Here is a 20,268-nt window from a genome sequence, read left to right on the forward strand (position 1 = left end):
CCGGCAGACAAAAGGAGCGAGGAGCCGCGATCTCGCATTCCTCCGCGCCCGGCGGGGCTGGGGGCGCCGGCCCCCGGCGGAGACAAAGTCTGCTGCCCGCCCCGGGCCGGCCGGCCGCGCTGCCGCGCCGGACAAAGCTGCGCAGGGAGGGCCGGGGCCGGGGCCGGGGCCGGAGCGGGGGCTGCCCCCCCTCCGCCCCCCCAGACATGTGGCGGCCGCTCCGCGGGGAGCAGAAGGGGTGGAAGGCGCAGCGCCGCAGCACCCCCTCGTCCCTCAACCCCCCGAAGCGGGGTCCCGCGGGGCGGCCCCGGCGGGTGGGGGGCCGGGGCAGCCCCCCCCCCCCCCCCCCCCCCGTGCCCCCAGGCCCTCCCCCGGCCGCGGGGCGCCCTCCCGCCGAGGGGCCACGACGCCCCGCGAGGCCCGCGCCGGCCGCGTGGAACAAAGGAGCGGCCGGCGGCGGCGAGAGGCGCCCTCCCGCCGCGCGAGGGCTGCGGGGCGGCCGGGCCACCTCAGGCCGGGAGCGCCGGCGCAGCCTAGGCCGCGCCGGGCGCACTCACCGCTGCAGCACCAGGAGGAGGGCGAGCCCTGCGGGAACTTGGCCGAGTCGGGTGCGATGCAGACGCTGGAGCCGAGATGCGGGCACTCCATGGCGGGCGCGGCGGCGGGGCGCGGCGGGCGGCTCCTCGCGGCGTTACAGCAACGGCGCCCCGCGCACAACAGCCATCTTAGGGCCAACCTCGCGATCCGCCCGCCGGGCTTTGCGGGCAGCCGCCCTCCCGTCCGCGCCCAACAGCTCCCTCACCCCGCCTCCCGCCGGGCTTTCCGAGGAGCCGGCCTCCCGTCCGCCGATCCGCCCGCCGTGCTTTCCGCGCCGCCGCCGTTTCCCGTCCGGGCGAGGCGGAGCGGCCGCGCCTTGCGGGCGGCCGCCGGCTGCCCTCGCGCGGGGCGGGGAGGCCCGCGTGCCGCGCCCCGCCTCCCCCGGGCGCGGGCTGTGGTGGCGCGCGGGGCTGCCCGCCGGCGGGCGAGAGGGGGTCCCTGCTCGTGCCCGGCCCGCGTGCCGCCACCGGGTGGCTTGAGGGGCCGCGCGGGCAGGGAAGGGCGGCGGGCAGGCCAGGGCGGCGGGCAGGCCGGCGGGCTGCTTCTCTTCCTGGCGAAGGCCGGCGGCGTCGCCGAGCTCCGTCCCTCCCATCCTCTCCTGCGCAGCGTGTCACAGCTCTGCTGCAGGCTGCCGCGCCGAAGCGCAGCGTCGGGCCCAAGCGCTGCCTGGGTTGCCCGGGGCGGGAGGCACAGACCCGAGCGCGGGCGGGAGCAGCCGCGTGGGCACCGCCGGAGCTGCCCGCAGCAGGCGCGTGTCCCCCCCGCCGCGGGCAGCCCCGCCGGCCGCAAGGGCTCGCCGTGCACCCCGCGCACACAGGCACTGTAGCTTTGTGCCGGTGAAGGGGGAGCGGATGAAAGGTGTACGTGGTAAGGCAGACGCTGTATTCAAGCAACCTGTTCCCCAAGATGCACAGGCTATGGCGTGCGCTTACTTCCTGAGCTCTGTCTTAAAAAGCTCCGTGGTTTAACTTCCCCCTAGAGACAACAGGAAGCGGTAGGAACTTGTGTCTCTGCCGATTATTTGCAAATACCTTCGCCTCACGCTTTTTTTTAAACAGTTACCTGCCCTCCAATTTAGCTGGTTACTGGATTTCCCACTCTATGACTGTAACCTTTAAGTTAAGCGTTAATAAAAGTACAGATGTTGTATTACAGTTTTTCCAGACAACGCAGAATAACAATTTTATGGGTCAGCAATTTGCATACTTACGCTGGATCAATACAAATGTTCTATTGAAAATACTCCGTTCCTTTTCAAAAGTAGCAAATAAAGTCCACCACTGTAATAACTGAAAAAGTGGGGATTTTTTTTTTTAATCTAAGGAACTGTGACTCCTACTGCATATTAGGAGTTTTAGACCTTTTCTCTTACCATAACTAATGTGAGAAATACACTTTTGCCACTGGTTTTGCCTGTTGCGTGACCTGCACATAGACACGAAAAGCATCTATCTCAATGTATTTTACATGGCACAGCACTATTTCATAGATTTTAGGAACTGACAGTTCTGTATGGATTTTCAGATGAGATACTTTAAATACCCATATCAAAGATGCCTGGGTGGTCACAAATCTCCTTGGTAGAACACTGTTCTTTACCCCCTTTGTTCTTTTTCACCCTGTTTACACAAAGGGGAAAAATTCAGAGCATGAAAGATTGAATTTTCCACAGCATCAGAAACTACTTTGACTACACTCAGTGGCGTTAGTTTGTATTTCTAGCTGTGTGCTTAGAAGCAGGATTACTTCATAGATACCAAACTATGAATTAAATGGCTGCAAATGTTACCTTGACACAAAACCATGGAGCTTCCTCACATACCCTCCATCCTTCCAAATTGTCACATTTCATCAATCAGGTAAGTAACATTCCCGACATATATTTTACAGGTTCTACAGAAAGCATGTATTTGTATAGTTTTCTAATAAATATTGTTTAAATAGTGCAAAAATTAATTAGGAGGACAGAATTTTAAAAATTGTTTAATACAACTTTGATGTACATCTAAGAATTTCTTGTACAAGTTTAAGGAGCAAAAAGGTGGTCATGTTAGCATGTTTATATATTAGCCAAGGGGTCCTTTTGTTTCTTTTCCACCTTCTGCCCTCCACTCTCTGCCACAATGTATAATGAAGACATACATTAAAGCAGCACTTTGACTGCAGATGCTTTCTGTCTTTTCTAACCAATGCATACATACATTTAATTCTCGTCATGCCCCACCCATCCTTACACACAAACAATGAGAAAGAAGCCTCAATTGGATCTGCCCTTCTCATTTCCCCCTCCGTAGCAGCCCTCACTTGGCCTTCTCTCAGTAGTATTTTGCAACCAGAGTTTAACCAAAACAGTCAGTTCTTATCTCCCTGTGTGGATGATGTTAGCAGTGTATTTAGTCTTTCTGAAGTAAAGAACTGGTTAACAAGGATTAAATATGGTAAAATAAACATGTTTAAATACTTTTAAATATCTACTTTGATTTCAGCACTCCCATTCATGACTTTACAGTTGATATAACATACCTGGACAGGAGAACCAATTCCTTTCCTAAGTAAACAAAACCAGAGTCTGTCTCAAAAGAACAGTATGGCCTTCCACAGTCACTGGAGTTGAATGCCTGCCAGTATGAACTATTACATCTCTACTAAAGGCAATGTATTGAAATCAGCAGATCTATGATACCTCATATTAGAACAGTTTTTATAAGCGTAGCCATGTTGGAAGAGTATCTTCTGGCAAGACACTAATAGATCCAAGTATGACGTAAGAGTTAATAGGAGACATCCATCTCGTTCCCCCAAGCCCCTCATGGACTTAACAGAGTAACAGTCTGAATGGGGTAGCAGATAGAAATGAGTGTTACTTGTTTGGGCTGGGGGGCATGGAGGGCTAGTAGTATCTTTAAGAGAAGTTGAAGATGAAATGGCATGATCCATTGCAGCAAAACTGTAATGAATATAGCAGACTATGGAAGAAAGACATCCTCAAAAATGTCTAGAGATATAAGGCCTATGTAGTGCTCTCTCTCAGAGTTTCCTCTTTTTAGTCCAGAAGGCTGCAAACTTGCAGATTTCTCAAAGAAAAAAAACCCAAAACATTACTTTGATTTAATTTAAGAGGCCTTTTACCATCGTCTAGTACCTTTATTTTAAGATGCGACTATTCAATTTGCAATATTATGCACAAAGAAAAACGTCCTTTCTCCCCTGCTGTGGAGTTATTAAGATCCTCGTAACAAAAGAACAAAAGGTGCTTGGAATTGCAGGGAGGTTGGGAGGGACTGCATAACTTTGCTAAGCACAGCACTTCCTAGAATGACAGACACCAGTTGTAACTTCTCTGGGCAGCATTTAGCTGGGAAAAACTACTAAATAAAAAGGTGTCAGCTTACCGAGATAGGCCCTTCATGTTCCATCCCTGATGTTTCATGTTTAGGAGCCAAAACGATCCACACTGTGACACCTTGTTCCTTTGCAAGGTAATAATGGAGTTTTATTCCTCCTTTCATTTGTGGCCATTCAGTGAAACTCTGTAATTTTGCTCAAATATTTGCACGTTTCTTCATTTTAGTTGCCATGCCCACAGCAAATGTGGTAGCCTTTAAATTTTTTCTCTCTGGTTGCCAAGATAACTACTTAAGTAAGGATGATTCAGTCTGCTAGGGAGTCACAATGCATAGCAGTTACCACATACGTGAGGACGCATAAGGACAATTTAGAAGAGCAGTAAGTGTTTGTAATGCAGCCTCTTTGCCTACTGAAAAGTAATTGATCAATAATGCAACTGTAGGAGCACTCGGATCTCAAAAGCACCACTACAACAAGGGTAGCTTTAACGGGCTTGCAGTGAGGCATACACGTTAAACGCAGAGGAAAACGGGAGCAGAAGCTCTGGGTATAATTTTCCTTTTCAGTTTGCTTTTTCAGTAAGATTTCTTGAGTACAAATCACTTGATTTGGAACTGGAGTCCCATCTCTTGCTCCCATCCTTCCTCAGATCAGAGTAATTTAGATGATAGCTAAGATAAATCCTACAGGCATGCTCATAATGGATGCAATCAGTGCAGAACAGGAGCCTGTGACTTAGCATTATAAATTAGAAATTTCTATTTAATATAGCACATCATTGTCTCTACTACAACAGAGGTGTTCCACACAACATCCTCTTGTGGGATATATGTAGTCATCCGTCTATGCTGTCGGCTCCATCTGAGAGCATCTGAGCTTAGAATTTGGCCCTGAATTGGTATCTTGCATATATACTAACAATTTACAGTGGGGAAGTTCGCCTGGAGGGTTCTTTAGTTCTGCTGCATTTCTCAGAAATAAAATCTGTGGTCTTAAAACATTTGAAAACATTAACCTGCCTCCCTTGTGTATGTATTATGATATGGTCTAATGATGCAGCAGCAGAATTTTCCGTGTGATCTTGGCTTCCTTCAGAATCACTACATGAACATCACTCAGTGGATCAAGTGAGGCAGATTGTTGCCTCAGATGACTTCCTCGTTTGCTGTAGAAATGGAGAGCGTGGAATGAAGGGATGATGCTGGAGGAGTGGAATGAATGCTAACCTGAAGAACTAGAATCTAATTCAGTCTTTGCCAGACAATTCTTGCATGACACCTGGCAAGTTATTTAAATCAATTTTTTTACTAAGTAGACCTGTTTGCTTAAGTTAGAAGTCTAACCTCCTCCTCAACTACAGCTGAGGAAAAGAGGCCAGCTCTATTCAGAGCACACATCTTGGAGTCTTCCTATGTCTATGGTTAAACATCCATCCTCAATTTCTAGATTAAATGGATAAAGATAGAAAGAATATTGTCTCCTATGGCATGTTTCTTCCTTTCTAAGTGGTAAACTCAGAATGTGTGGAATGAGATTGGCAGATGCCCTGAACACTCAACTGAAAAGGATATCAGCAAGCCTTTTGCTCTGAACACATAAAGCAGTAAACACTCTGAGAACACTACATGCCAATCCAGACCTAGTAGAAACTTGATAGGTTGGGCCTTCACCTCTGATTTCCCAACGGGGTAAAAGTGAAACATTCAGATATGATGGCAATAGCAGTGGAGATTACACAGAAACCCACCACAAGGAAATGAATTCTTTACTCAGTGCAAATGCAACTCTGAGGCAGACAATTGGCATGGAAAATTATCAACAGAAAGCATCAGAATATAGGTAAGTTCTAACACAGGGTCTCAGCTTCATAAAACCTTTACGAGAGGCTGCCCTAGCAGGTGTGTGAATGATACGCCATCTCTGCAGCGGACAGAAGCTTAGCTGCATGCATCTGTGTATGGAAGTAGGCCTCAACACATTCAATACCACAAGCACATTTCCGGCAGCATGCTGTCTCATTAACAAACCTATTTCCATTTCCTGCACGTCCTCTTAAAATAAAGGTCAAACACTTTTTCAGCGTCTGATCATAACACCACAAGCAACTCCCTTTACAAGGTTCAAGATTCTTCTCTAAAAGGCAAGATGCCCAAGATGAAGGACAAAAATTTAAAACTAGGCAAATGCCCAGGGCAAGCATCTGTGACAGTATTTAGAACGTAAGATTAAAGTGTGTAGACAGGCATCACGCTCTTCAAAGCATGCCCACGACACTTCTGTACACATACCTTGAGGGGGCGGTGTGACACAAAGTATCGTGCAAAGGTACCAGGTAGTGCCAAAAGATCGAAGTGTTCTTCATTCCCCCCTGCTTACACCGTTACTGTAAAAAATTACCTGAACTTCTACTTCCATAGGATTAATGGTTCTCTCCAGTGCTAAGGAGGGATCCCTCACTTCTTAATGTGTTGCTTCTGTGTTCTTTCTAATGTTGACTATAGCAGTACAATTGTATTAGGCTGATACAGATTCCATCAGAACAGATGATTACTTTTTTTTTTTTTTAAAGTCTAATTCAAGTATGTATCCGAGGTCTACAGAGCAGCTGTGTTCCCTAAAACACACAGAAAAGAAGGAAACTGGCCAAAGAAATCACATGCTGTCAGTTGGATCCATGTGGGCTGGATTGTGTACAAACATGCACACACACACATATATATGGGTTTTTTTCCTTGTATATTTCCCTCTGTGTATGTGCGTGTATGTATGTATATATGTTTCTCTAGAAGGATGCTCCTTCACACCATCAGAACTATGAGTCAGATTCCCCAGGTGGTATACACTGGAGTTGTTCTATTAACTTGAGTTCAGACTAGCTGAGAAGGCACCTTTGTGTGTTTCTTTCAAATGAAATCAACACGTTGTTTCACTCTCCTTTAAGCCCATAAGTCAGAGTGGTCCAAAGGCACAATTTGTTAATGCGCTACAGTCAGAAAAAACCATGTCCTTTTCCACAGTTTATGTTTGCCCAAAGAGATGGAGCATTTTCTGGGCCTTGACAACAACTTGGTATTCCATGAAGTCTGTTCTAATAGATTTTATTTTCCCATTGCTGAGCATGCCTGCAAAATCCAGTTGCTAGAAGTGGGTATTTTTGAAAGAGTACTCTGAGGTGATGCAGTCCTCTAGACTGGATACTCCGCTGCAAGAACCAAACAGTACCTTAGTATTAAAAGCTCTCCAAAATAATCTTGTTGTTTGCAACACAGTGTTAAGAATGCTAAGTGGGAATGCAAAAAGTGGGAAATCTGCTGCAGCCTGATCTCTCAGATAAGTGGGTTGAAATCCTGAGGACATGGCTCTAGTTCACTGTATTCTGAGAGCTGTAGCTGGGGAAAAGAGAGCAGTAGTAGAAGGAAGAGAGTAGTGCAACAGACAAGCAAAGAGCTGTAGTCTTTTTACCAGCATTCCCATTTTCAACAAAAATAACAGATACTCCTATGTCCTTCTAGTGCTTTGATTTCTGAGAGCCTATGCTAATTTCACATCACTTTTCCAAGGATTCCAGAAACATCTTATTGAACAAAGGCAACACTTTAACTCTGGTGCAAACTTTGCCTTGTCTGCACTATCACAGCTTGGTCACAATGCAAGGTATAAATAAAGGTGAATGTGACTATTTTGTGTGGTGGGTTTTTTTGAACAAACCAAGGGAGATGTGAAAAATAAATGATAAAAATAAACTGAATGGTTTTTAAATTCTCCACACGGTTTTCTTAAGGTGCTATTTGTACAGACAAAGGGTTATTTTTAATTCATGCTTTAAACAAATGCCTGAAAGTTCTCACATGTCTGGCAGCTTTCAACACCAGCTTCATCAACTGTTATACTGTCCTCCAGCGTCTGTTCAATAATGCAAGTGAATCAGGGTGACATCAGCCAGTATTATTTCATGTCACTAGCATATAGCTTTTACTGTAATCAGTTATGTAAATTTTATACTATATTATTTCCAAAAGCAGTCTTGAAAATATAGTAATGATTCTGTACTTGTGCTTAAGCTACTTTTAAGATCAGCAGGCTTTATTTCGTCTTATCTTAATCAAAATAGAACATTTTATAGCCAACATAACTAATTTCTCTTCATCACAACTGAACAAGGCTTACTCACTAATTTTTGGCAAACAAGAGAACTACAGGCATATTAAAAAAAAAATAATAGGCAGCTCAGTTTACGTACTGTGTCAGAGCACAGAGAAGAACTCCCAAGCATCCTGTTGAAAGAAAACCTAGTACTACCTATTTGCCTGGAAAACGTGATAGCTGGGACCAGCCTATCCACCTATCTGTTCGATCAAGGAAGGGGAACCTGTTCAAAAGCACTTGAGTAATTCCAGAACCTAAAACTCACTAGTACTATTTGTTATGTCACGTGGGACAAAACCATGGACGTTTCTAAGCCACAAACACTGTGTGTTTAAATGACACGCAGGTTTTCAATTTCACCGCTATGATTAGCTTGTTAACAAGTCTAAGGAAAATTGACAATAATCCAGTCACAAAAATTAAAAGAATTACTCTGATGATAATCTGGGAGGATTGGGAAGAGAATGAGATGGTACAGAATGATACTATTTCAGGAATCAGAATGTGAAATCTGTTTGCCTGTGAAAAGAACTTTTAAAGAAAATATTGTAAAAGAAATATTTAAATTAATTTCTAAAGTCCCATTCCAAACACTTAAAAATGGTATGATGGGAAAGTGTCAGGATGAACTGGGTAAACTAAGATGACTTTTTTCACCTCTAACATCTGTTATTTCCATGTAGAATATTACTACAGTAAAAGTATCATATGTACCTGTGAACTGTAACTGTACACAAACAATACCACTTTTCCCTCTACATTAAACAAGACTGTTGATAGCCAAAATACTCTACAAGTTATTTTTGCTTCTTTGTTTGCTGTAAACTACAAAGGCATCCCACCTGTCTCTCTGCTGCATGTACTTGCTTCTAGTTTGGTACAAAGAATTTTGTACTGTACTGCACACATACTCGATCTTGGTTCTACTTTATTGACCACAAAGAACGGTAAATACTAACACAAAAGGTGCCAATGTCTCAGAGCATCTTGATTCTGAAGTGTTTTCACTCCAAAACAAAGTATCCCTAGGAAAAACTTGCCATTGTACACAAAGACAGTATATACACTTCACTGATAACTGAGTTGAATGAGACTTCTGTTAGCTCCCAAATGGCAGCATTTGGAGATCAGCTCATTACCAGGGAAACAGGAATTTTCTTGCCACATCACTAGGATTATATTATTTGCTATTATGTTATTATTCAGGCTCAGTTATTCACAATGTTGAGTAGCAATGTGAATTGTGAAAAAGGAGTCCATTGGTTCAGATTTCCTTTCCTCACTCCCTTCACTTAACATCTGCTAATTCAAGAACTGAACAAGGCCTTCTGAAATTTTTCTGCTCTAGCTGGAACTTGAAACTGAGATGGTAAAATACAGTGAGAGGGAGATAATCAGCTTGTTATGAAATAAAAAGCCACCGGGACACCCTATGAGCAGTACTAGATCTTTCAAAGTAGTCTTGCTAAGCTCCAACACCAAACTGATTATACTCATTATAGCAAAAGGTGAATGTGCCAACAGCTATTCAGTGCTTTAATCAAAGAGCTTCTATGAACTGCTGACACAGGTAGTCCTGAATTTTGCAGAACAGAGATGTAGCTGAGCTTTCTGGGATTTTGACTTGCTTCACACTAAAGGTCAATGCTCAAATATATTTTTAATCATTTAAATGCATGGCGTTTTGTAGATGGGGAGGATCAGGAAGTTAGTACGTAGCACGATACAATTCCCATTCAAGAAAACTATCTGAAGACATTTTATAGAATTTTAAATCTGCAATGCCTATTATTTCTTTCTTTCAGAGCCTTATAGAATTAGGCTCAATATAACTAAGGCAACTATTTAAAAATATTTACAGGTCTACATTACTACTTCTCTACCTGCTAGACTCTAGAATTTACCCAGGATGATTTCTGTAACGCCCGTGTGGCCACACATTTATGGTGCACCATGAAAAATGATTTATTGGCACTCCCTCAGAAAGCGCTTAATAACTCATCCACGCTCACATAAAGTGACCATCCCCAATCACTGTGACAGCGTACCACGTTAACATGCATTTCTGTATGTTCTGAGATCTGTGTGTCTAAAAGAGTCTAAGGTGACACACAACTGCAGTAAAACCTTTCATTACTATGATTCCCTTTTGTTAAAAGTGTGCTTTAATAGCAGGGACCAGAATAGATGTTCCAGTCAGTAAATGAGTAAGCTTGGTAAGACCTGCTGCATTTTGCGGTCCCTCCTTGCCCCATCACTAGTCACTTAAAGATAGTTAAGCAGCAGCTGCATAACTACATTCTGATGTCTTCACTGATTCACATATCCCACATATCAACATCATTCTATATTTCATTTGAACCACTTCCTATGGTTCAAACATATAAGCAATATAAAATAGGCTAAAACCAAATGACTAATCACCATCTATCCCTACAGCATGTTAGCACAGTTTTGTAAAGTAGCAAACAGCTGGAAAAATTATGCAGGGATCTCATCATAGTGAGCCTTTCATTAAATTATTATTGTTTCATAAGAAGATCACTTTGAATGTTCCATCGTGTCCTAAAAATCACTGAAGCCTAAGCAACGTGAGACTTCATTGCTGTACTGTCTCTATCCTAAGCATGGTATTTAAAGTAGGTAGAGACCGCCAGGCCTGCATTTAGAGCACAATGAGATTTTACTCTTCTAAACATGACTGAGTATCCAAGCCCAAGAAATTATTAAACTTGTGTGGTGTGTAGTGCAGTTTAAAAAAAAAGGCTTTTAATTCAGGATACCCGGTTCTCTTTTGTCTCACTTAATGCCACTTCATGCAAGCCCAAGAGAAAACAGCAGGCTTGCAGGTACATAAGGGCCAAAACTTTGAAGTATAGGTTAACCAAGACATGCTTGCGGAACGTAGGATAATTTTCTTTTGATGTGTAAATGTAACAGCTGCAGTGGATCAAAAGGCTGATCTAAATAGCCAGAGCATTTAGGTACTCATAAGCATGGCGTGTCATCATGAATCTTGCTTCCAGATTCAGGGCTTAAGCTTTACACCATTGCCATCAGTATTTCTGCATGAAGGTAAAGCTTCTCATTACAGTCTTTCTCTAAGGACACAGAGGTTAACAAGCCTGACTTCTCATTACAGCTTCTCATCCGCATAGACAACACTGCATTTTGCCACTCCTAGGATAAAAGGCTGGGATGAAGCCACTCTGTCCATGGAGACAGGAAGGAAAGAAAAAAACATGAAAACGGCAATTTCAGTTGCTGGGCTGCTGATGAGTCTGACTTCGAACTTTGCCATACCCATCCTGTCTCCTTCTGCCTGAACACCAAGCATAGCTACAACCAGACTGGCCGTCTAGGGTTGTGGCACAGGCATTTCTGCTGCCAGCAGGCTTCTATTCCAGGCAGCTATTTTGCCAATGTCTAGAGTCAACCCTGGCTGTTAACTACAGAAAGAGAATGGGTACATCACCTTGTCATGTGGGAAAATGATCAGATATTGTTGATGGTGCTGTAAAACCATTAGCAATATGAAACCACAGTGTATCTATGTACAAGGAAGGTAAGAGTTAGGACTACCTGCAGACTTTACTTCTTCCTGCAAGTATGTGCATTGTGTACTTTTTGTATGTTGTTGTTGGCACATGCTGCTTATATTGTTCGCAAATTATTCTGTTCTCAGAGAGACCTACAAACATTTCAGAGTTTTAGCAGTTTGTACTTACTTAGCTGGATGCAAGTCGTCAGGGATTTTGAAGATGCATCACTAAGGGCTGAAATTAAGGGATGAAATTAAAAGTGAAATTAAAAATCCATCTGACTTACCATCATCTGGACAGAGTTGTGCAGCTAATGTGGAAAAACTCTTCATGCATTGCCTGTCAGTGAAGAAGTCATTCCCATTCCCAGCAGCACCTCTGTAAGCAAATGGTTTGCAGCAGTTCACGGTTCTGTAGTAAGAGAGGCTATTCAGGAATGCTTACAATCTACAGTGCTGGGTTATGCTGGTCCCCTTTTACCCTATTGGGTATGATAATGTGGTTATCACTATGTATGAAATATCACATTGTAGCTCTGGACACAAGGCTGCTGCAGTAAACAAGCTGGTGGGAGAACTCCAACAGCCCCATTTTCCAGGGCTGCATGAAAAATGCCCTTGTGGGGAGGTTTCAAACCAGCAGCTGCACCACTGGGGCATTGCCTTCCCAAAGGGAGTACGGGCCAGAAGATGTGGTGTATTCCTGCATTCCTGGATGACAGTTAATTTCTTTAAAGATTTTTGGAACATATTATTAAAATATAAGCAGAATACATTTCATTTAAAACACACCCATTTTTCATGCCTTCATGCAAAGAACTGGCCCCCGTTTCCCTCTCCCTCTTCCCCCACCCCTAACTCCCTGGTTTTTGCAGTCACTATTAATAGATTTACATTTCTGGAAAACTACAACACTGACTTTTTTCACATTGGCTTTTAAAGCCAACATATGACTGGCAAAGTGTTTACCAGCAAGACAAACCAAGCAAGCTTTTTATGTCTCCAAAGCTAATAAAATACTGCTTCGAGCACAGATGGCCTTGAGTTTCTGCACGAGCAGAGCTCATTCTGCAAGCCCAACATGAGGAGACGGCTATTTTAATCTTCCTGTAGTTGCTTAAGCATAGGTTCTCCTGTTGATTTAGAACAGTCTCAACCCAGAACACTAAGCCATAAATACATCTGGAGCTGAGGTTGAAGAAGAGTTAATATTCATCTCTCTAGTTTTATTTTAAAATACACCCTTAGCTCTCTTAATGTGTAGCAGACATCAGTGAGTCACTCCAGACAGCTTAAAGATATTTTGGAAAAAGCTGTAAAGTGAGTTTTTGTGTTTGTTTTTCTTTTCTTTTTTTTCCCCCCAGTCACAAGCAGACTTGGCTTAGTTATTTGGTTTTGTTTTGTAACAGAAGGAGAACTAGAGTTGCACAGAAGTTAATGAGCATATAACATCCCTCAGCCATGCAGACACTTCAAGAGAAACAAAAGGACTTCTGGTCTGACTCTAGCCAGTCATCCTGTGTTGATGAAGCTAGTGAAGTGGCGACAAGGAGGCTTTGCATTCATCCCCTGTGCAGCAGCATCAACTGCAGTACACCTCTGTGCTCAGAGCAAGGAACACAATTGCACCAGTGGAAGGAGGAAACAGAGCAGTGAGGCCATTTTTCCAAACTTCCCCAGTTCATTCTGCTTTATGGGTCTGGTTGGCTGCAATGTGAAAAGTATGCAGCATCTACAGATATTTACAAAGGTGTAGAGACAGAAATTAGTCAGTCACAGAGTCAGAAACTGAAATCCAGCATGGGGACTCCTGGTACCCTGTCTAGATCACTCCCTTCTACCCTGCCAGCTTAGAACATAGACAAGGCCAGAACTGATGATTTAAGTATCTGAATGCCTCTGTCTTCCCTATAGCAAGACTTTTGTCTGGCTACTCCTTCAGTGTCTCACATTTAAGCTCCTGAGCCAATACCATGACCATGTGTGGTGAATGAAGCAGACAGAGTAGAGGCCAGCAACAAAAATGATCCTGTTATTCTGAAGAGTATTTCTGGCAGGATCCAGGAGTGCTAAGCAATGAGGAGAAAGCTGTGTTCCATCTTTAGCAGAATGCCTCATTTTGCTGTACTCTACTTCTTGACTTGTTTGCTTGAGCCTTTTTTTAACTGCACTTTTGGGCTTTCCAGTGTGTGCAGACAGGACAAATATAGTGACTCACAAGTGTATACCTATTATTTAGTTGTTATATAAAGCCCACCTGAGAGCACCATGAATTCACATTTTAGGTTGGCTGGAAATTTGTTCTGGTCTGTTGCCGCCTTGCAGAGGTCTTTTCTCATCCCCCCCCACACAAGCAAATCCTCAACATGTTTTTAAATGAGTACAGAGAAACCCTGTTAGTCACAGCAGTGACCACAGGAAAGGTTTTGCCTTTGAGGTTCTTTTATTATTTCATATAGCTTCGCTAGGTAACCTCTCATAACATAGGATACCGTTTGTGCTTTTCATGTGGTGGCAGGGGTCACCATCCTGGCAGGTGACAAGGAAATTTGTTGGAGCCTATTTTAGATATCAATTCTTGTTGTACATCATTCACACAGTCATCACTTCTCCTCCATTCCCCCATTCAGTTAGTTAGGTCCTCAGCTCCACCCTAATGACAGGGAAAGATCTGAGTCCCTGATAAAGTGGAACCTAGGACAGGTGAATAAATCAAAGATTGTAATGAAAAAAGGGAGGGATCTTTCTCTAGAGGGGTAATGCTGTTATTCGGATAAATGCAGCAGATGAAGAGAGCTAACATTTAATGTTTCTCCTCTATTTGCCTTAGAAACCCCATTTTAATATGCTTCAGAACACAATCACAGTGAAATAAGCTCAACTTTATGTCCCATCATTACTGCTCAGTCAGTACCACAATACAGCATCTCAGAAGAGACAGTGCTCTGAGCCAAAGACCAAAGCAAGATGCTTCTGCTTTACAGAGGGCTCTGCAAATTCATGCATCTCCACACATCAGGCTGGAAAAGCGGAGAGGTACTCTTGAGTGAGCTCTCCTCCCTTCTGCCCCCAGCCGCAAGGTAAAGACAAGTTACATAACATAAAAAGAACATCTCTGCTTTTTTTCCAAAAAAGAAAACTAAATGGTCATGCCCAGCACTCCTCCCAGAATTTTCATATTATTTTCTGGAAATTCTGTGAAGAATCTGGTGTCCTACTGAGGTGTACTAGAGAGGGGGAAAGGGCAGCCTGGAGAATGCACTGATGCAGAAAATGGGAAGCAGGAAGGTGGGCACATGGCACCGCAGCCCTTGAGTTCCCAACAGCTGGCATTGTAATGACTGGCTCAAGCTCATTAAAGGAGCTTCTTGTTGAATTACTGGCAGAGAGGCAGGGAAGCACTCTGCTGTGTGCAGACTCTGCAGAGTGCTGATTCCTTCGCCATGTCTTCAAAGCCCAGGATCCTCACCAGGCTGGCTGGCTATTAGGGATGGGCTGCATTTGGTTTAAATTGACCAATTCTGTCGTCAGTGTTCCCCATCTACATCTAGGCCTTCAGCAAATCTCGCATCTTCCTGTTTTCTTTGCCAAACCCTAAAAAGGCAAACACTGCAACATTGCAGGGATGTAGCACAATATTAAACCACAGATTTCAATAGTAATGACTCAGGCTTAATGGCCAGTCTGCAGAGATCATTTTCCTCCTGCCAGCTCCCTCTACCCCTGCAGTTCACAGTTCCTAGAAGGCTGAATGGGTTTAGTAACCAACAGCGTATTCAAAAAGGAATACTTTGACTACAAAAGGCTAGAGAGGCTGTTGTAATGATTTCCAATTTTCAAGCAAAAAACAATCCCAAATATTGTTTACTGCAGGTAGACAGCCGGCAGTTTTCCACAGTCTTTGGGAAACTTTCCACAGCGCCACTGCAGCATGCTGCTGTCCTAGGGAACGACGTACCTAGGACCAGCGTCAGTCACTCCCCTGCATGGGCTCTGGGAACCCACTCGCATACGAGGTGATCCTCATGTCCTAAAAGTTATATAGAATAAGCCATGCCCTTGCAGAGCATGCAGCAACCATGGCCAGTCCCTACACCTACAGTTCATTATAAAGCAGCGTATTTACCTCATTCCTGTGACTGAGAACCTCTGTTAAGTCGTATTATCTATTAGCACCAAAAAAGTTAATGTTTAGCTTTGCATATACTCAGTTTGTTATTCATTGCATATATTGCCCACATACAACTAAGGAGATACTTGACAGGTCTTTTTCTCAGAAACCAAATGTAGTGTCTTGAAATTAACTGGCAATATATTTGGACTTTTGACTCACATGCATGCCAAGATCAGAAATATTTCTAACTCATTATAGTTACAGCCACTGTAAATACAGCATTCAGTCTGTTTCTTTTATGGGTGCTGCTTAACCTATTCTAAGCATCACAGTTTAGTCTACTTTTTAAACACAAGTTGAGTTTTCCCAACAGCTGGGACCTGAGGCCAAGCTGCTTTGCAGTCATGTTTTACTGTAATATGTTAAATTCAACCCAGCAATTCAAGAGAAATGAATCCTTCTGAAAACATACACTGAACAAACCAATATATACACTCAGAGAGAGTTTTAGTTCTGTGCCTGATGTGATCTTACATGCTCTTGTAAATCTGTTTGAGAGCTGACGTCAGGGAAGACTCTAAATCTGAATACTACTTTGAATAGAAAAAAAGGTTGGGGAAATTGATTTGAATTTGTGCAAGTGGCCACACACAGTAATGCCGGGCCTTCTCATACAGGAAATCCTGGAGTGCTGCTCTGCTCAGTCTGCCAGTTCCCAGCCCAGTTAGCATGTACTTCAGAACATGCAAGAACCCTTGAATTTTACTTTACTGGGCTCTTCTGCCACAGCAGAAACATATTCTATAAAGGCATAATATTTTTGGGCAGGCAGATGGAAAATCCCTAACATATAGGGAATTTCAGAGAGGTAGAATATAATTTAGAGGGCAGGGCATTGGATTTACGAATTCCTGCTCTAACTCTGCGGCTTTTATGACCAGTGATCAGTATCTTGGTTTTGTGCATCATCCCCAATATGAAGAATTTTTTAAAAAGTAGTTCTTACCTTCCAGACTTGCTGATGTAATGAAAATAAGGCAAGAACAAAATGAAAACACAGCAGAAAAAAACCTACCATTATGTGTTGTGCCTCAGGATGCACATCCAGTGCCTTTGCCAAGAAAGAGAAGGTTATCTACTGTCCCCACAGTTTATCTGATAATGCAAGGTTCACTTCAAAGCCTGATCTCTGCCAATAAGGAGTTAATATGCATTTCTCTTTAATAGCTAGCTACCTAGGAATGATTTTATATCTTCATGTATCCCTTCAAAAACTTAAATGGATACATCCATTTCCTCCTAGTTGTTTTATTACATATTTATTATATATTCTTATTCTGAGACACCCAAAATATTATTAACAAGTTGGTTTTTTAAAGGTTCCCTCTCATATATACACATTTTCTGGGATTTCGTCATCCTCATCTAATGATTCCTAAAGTGCAAGTCCTAGCTCTACAGCCAAGAAGATTAAAGACTAATTTCCAGGGATGAAATTACAGCTATCCCTAGTTCCCACTTTCCAAATGCCTTTTGAAGAGTCATCTGATGGCAGCAAGACCTAAGTTTTGGAACAGAGCAAAACATCTGCTGTTTCTGCAGGCTAATGGTTTGTCACCGGAAAACAAATGCAAGACTCAAAATGAATTTCTGGGACTTCCACCAAAATTCCTTTTTGTCCCCACTGGAGTGATTCTGGGTTTCATTTTTAAGTTAGAGTCCCACTGAACTGCATACAGACATATGCATGCCTGTGCAACACTGAGCCATAGGATTCAAGCCACAAAAGTGAAACAGTAGAAACTACAGCACTTAAGCTTGGAAGGCAGAAAACAGACCTATGATCTAATCTGAGTAAGCTGTGGATTTCCAAAAGAGCTATCCCATGGCTGCTCCTGTGTCTCCAGCTCCTTCCTGCCTGGCTGGTTGTGCCACACCAAGACCAGAATTCAGTTCGTGAAGTCGAGACACATAGATCCAGGGCTTTGGGTTAGTCTCTCCTGAATTTAACGGACCACAAACCCCTCCAGCTCTCTTAGATATGTTCCTATGGCCAAATATAAACGAGGTTCAGGCCTTCACACTAGGAAGGATAGCAGAACTGGGATGGCCATACGTGACAATTAACAGTATGCAGTCCAGCATACTGTCATACCTTTAGTGGTGGACTTGGCAGTGCTAGGTTAACGGCTGGACTTGATGATCTTGAAGGTCTTTTCCAACCTAAATGATTCTATGATTTCCATCTATTATTGCATCTACCAATTCTGCTGCTCTCCCTCCTTCTCTCACTCTTTGGTACCACTCAGCATATTATTTTGTACATCTAAACTGCTCATTAAAGAGTAACAAGTGGTTCAGCAGCTGTCTGTGTTTTCATAATGAAGAACTTGGCTATCACAAATTGCTTCTGCCAGTCGTGGATCACCTGTAGGAAGCACTTGTAACCAGCCCTGAGACTGGAGCCAACTGGTGCAGGATAGTCCTATGGTTTTCACCTTGCCCATGCACAGCATTGCAAGAAGGCATTCCTAGCACTAAGGTTTGGCTGTGAAAGACAGACAGGCAATAGGGTTAACTATTCTCAGCTTCATCTGCTTGTTACACAACAAACTGAAAGTATGTGATCTTTCAGTAGGGTAGATATGATATAAGCAGAGATACTGAACCATTTCCTGCATTGCATAGTAATTTAGAAATGCAGTTTTGAGAGACTGAAAGGCTCAAAGGAAGATCATGTCAAGAAAACAAGGAACTTACTTGAGATAAAAATACCACTCATAAAATCCCATAACCTGGAACTGGCCAGTTTAACAATAAGAGTGACCATTCTAGGGGAGCCAGCGTCAAAAAGAAGACAACAAATATTGAAGCTCTGAACAACCTGTTTTATCTACACAACTAGAGACTCCGAGAGGATGGACTTAATGGCAGTGTGCACTAACATTTCAAACATAGACATCAAGGTTTATATTCCAGCATAGCTCAAACATGAAAACAGCACTCAGTTTAAAGACTGCTGTCTTGGATCACTGATGCAAACTGCCTGACACCCAAGACTTCTCAACCATTGTTAGGGTTTCTGAGACAGCTAGACTACATCTGTCTGTCAATGCTATGCCCTTGGTCTCCAAAATTCCTCAGACTGTCCTGGGATTAGACCTTTTACTTACACACAGCAGGTTACCGGTAAGCCAGCATGGGTTTGTATCATTTGTGCCACAGCAGGCTGCAACGAAGCCTTGCACTCACCCACTCTCACTGGGCGGCATTGCCAGCAGTCACCCCAACACCCGCCAGCCTCACAAACGTGGGGGGTGGACGGGTGAGACCCCACTAGATGGCACTACGACCCAGACTGATTTTAGTTATTGCAGACATTGAGTTAATTTCTTATTTTGGGTCCAACTGACCTTCTTGTTGGCTTTCTGTTTACAGTATGCACAGTACTCCATACAAAGTCTCTTTGTTATGGCCACTTATCCATATGTTTGCTAAAATGTTTCTTAAGGAAAAATACCTATGCAGTGTCAGCATCTCCCCTGACCTTTGACGCTGCTCACATCAAAGCCACCTTTTCCATTTTATTTCAGCTTCATCTTTGAAGCTAAACTCTCCTGGTTTCAGCTGGGATAGAGTTAGTTTTCTTCTTAGTAGCTGGTAGAGTGCTGTGTTTTGGATTTAGGATGAGAATAATGTTGATAACACACTGATGTTTTGGTTCTTGCTGAGCAGAGTTTACACCAGTCAAGGACTTTTCAGCTTCTCGTGCTCTGCCAGGTGCATAAAAAGCTGGGAGGGGGCACAGCCGGGACAGCTGACCCAGACTGGCCAAAGGGCTACTCCATACCATATGACATCGTGCTCAGTATATAAGCTGGGAGATGAAGAAGGAAGGGGGGTACATTCGGAGTGATGGCATTTGCCTTCCCAAGTAACCATTACGCGTAATGGAGCCCTGCTTTCCTGGAGGTGGCTGAACACCTGCCTGCTGATGGGAAGTAGTGAATGAATTCCTTGCTTTGCTTTGCTTGTGCGCACGGCTTTTGCTTTACCCATTAAACTGTCTTTATCTCAACCCTTGAGTTTTCTCACTTTTACTCTTCCGATTCTCTCCCCCATCCCACCGGGTGGGGAGTGAGTGAGCAGCTGTGTGGTGCATAGTTGCTGGCTGGGGTTAAACCACAACATAAACACAGCAGGAAGAGGGAGTAAGGGTGGTCAGTCAAATCTTCACAAAATTTGCAAGTGAGAACTCCAAATGCACTCTCTTATGAGAAGGCCTCATCTCATCCATTTAATGGGCAAGGAGTATCAAATATTCAATAGTGTTACTTGTGCATATTGACTGATGAGCATCCAGGCTAACCAGCTTGCAATAAGATAAACAAAAAACATTCCCATTAACTTTGCAGAGAGCTCTAATAGGCACTAAAAGTTAACTCTTGTATACCTGCTCATCAACTCATGTGTTGACACTCCTTGAAAAACATCTGAAAGCCCACATTCCCAATCTGATTTC

General features: G+C 43.6%; 1 protein-coding gene across 5 annotated transcripts in view; it reads right to left on the reverse strand.

Moving 5' to 3' along the window:
• The window catches only part of USP3 (ubiquitin specific peptidase 3), a 43,996-nt gene extending 43,074 nt beyond the window's left edge, over positions 1-922 (reverse strand). Inside the window, exon 1 of one of the 5 annotated variants that reach the window (XM_087744477.1) lies at positions 558-922. In XM_087744477.1, the coding sequence (XP_087600603.1) occupies positions 558-648 (91 nt within the window). In that variant the 5' untranslated portion in view covers positions 649-922. The remainder of the gene's footprint in view (positions 1-557) is intronic. The other 4 variants (XM_087744480.1, XM_087744479.1, XM_087744483.1 and 1 more) reach the window with 4 other exon arrangements.
• Positions 923-20,268: the final 19,346 nt, after the last annotated feature.

The sequence above is a fragment of the Nipponia nippon genome, unplaced genomic scaffold (assembly GCF_047370975.1).
Source record: "Nipponia nippon isolate SJK-2023a ecotype South Korea unplaced genomic scaffold, ASM4737097v1 scaffold_9, whole genome shotgun sequence".
NCBI classification, from domain to species: Eukaryota; Metazoa; Chordata; class Aves; order Pelecaniformes; family Threskiornithidae; genus Nipponia; species Nipponia nippon.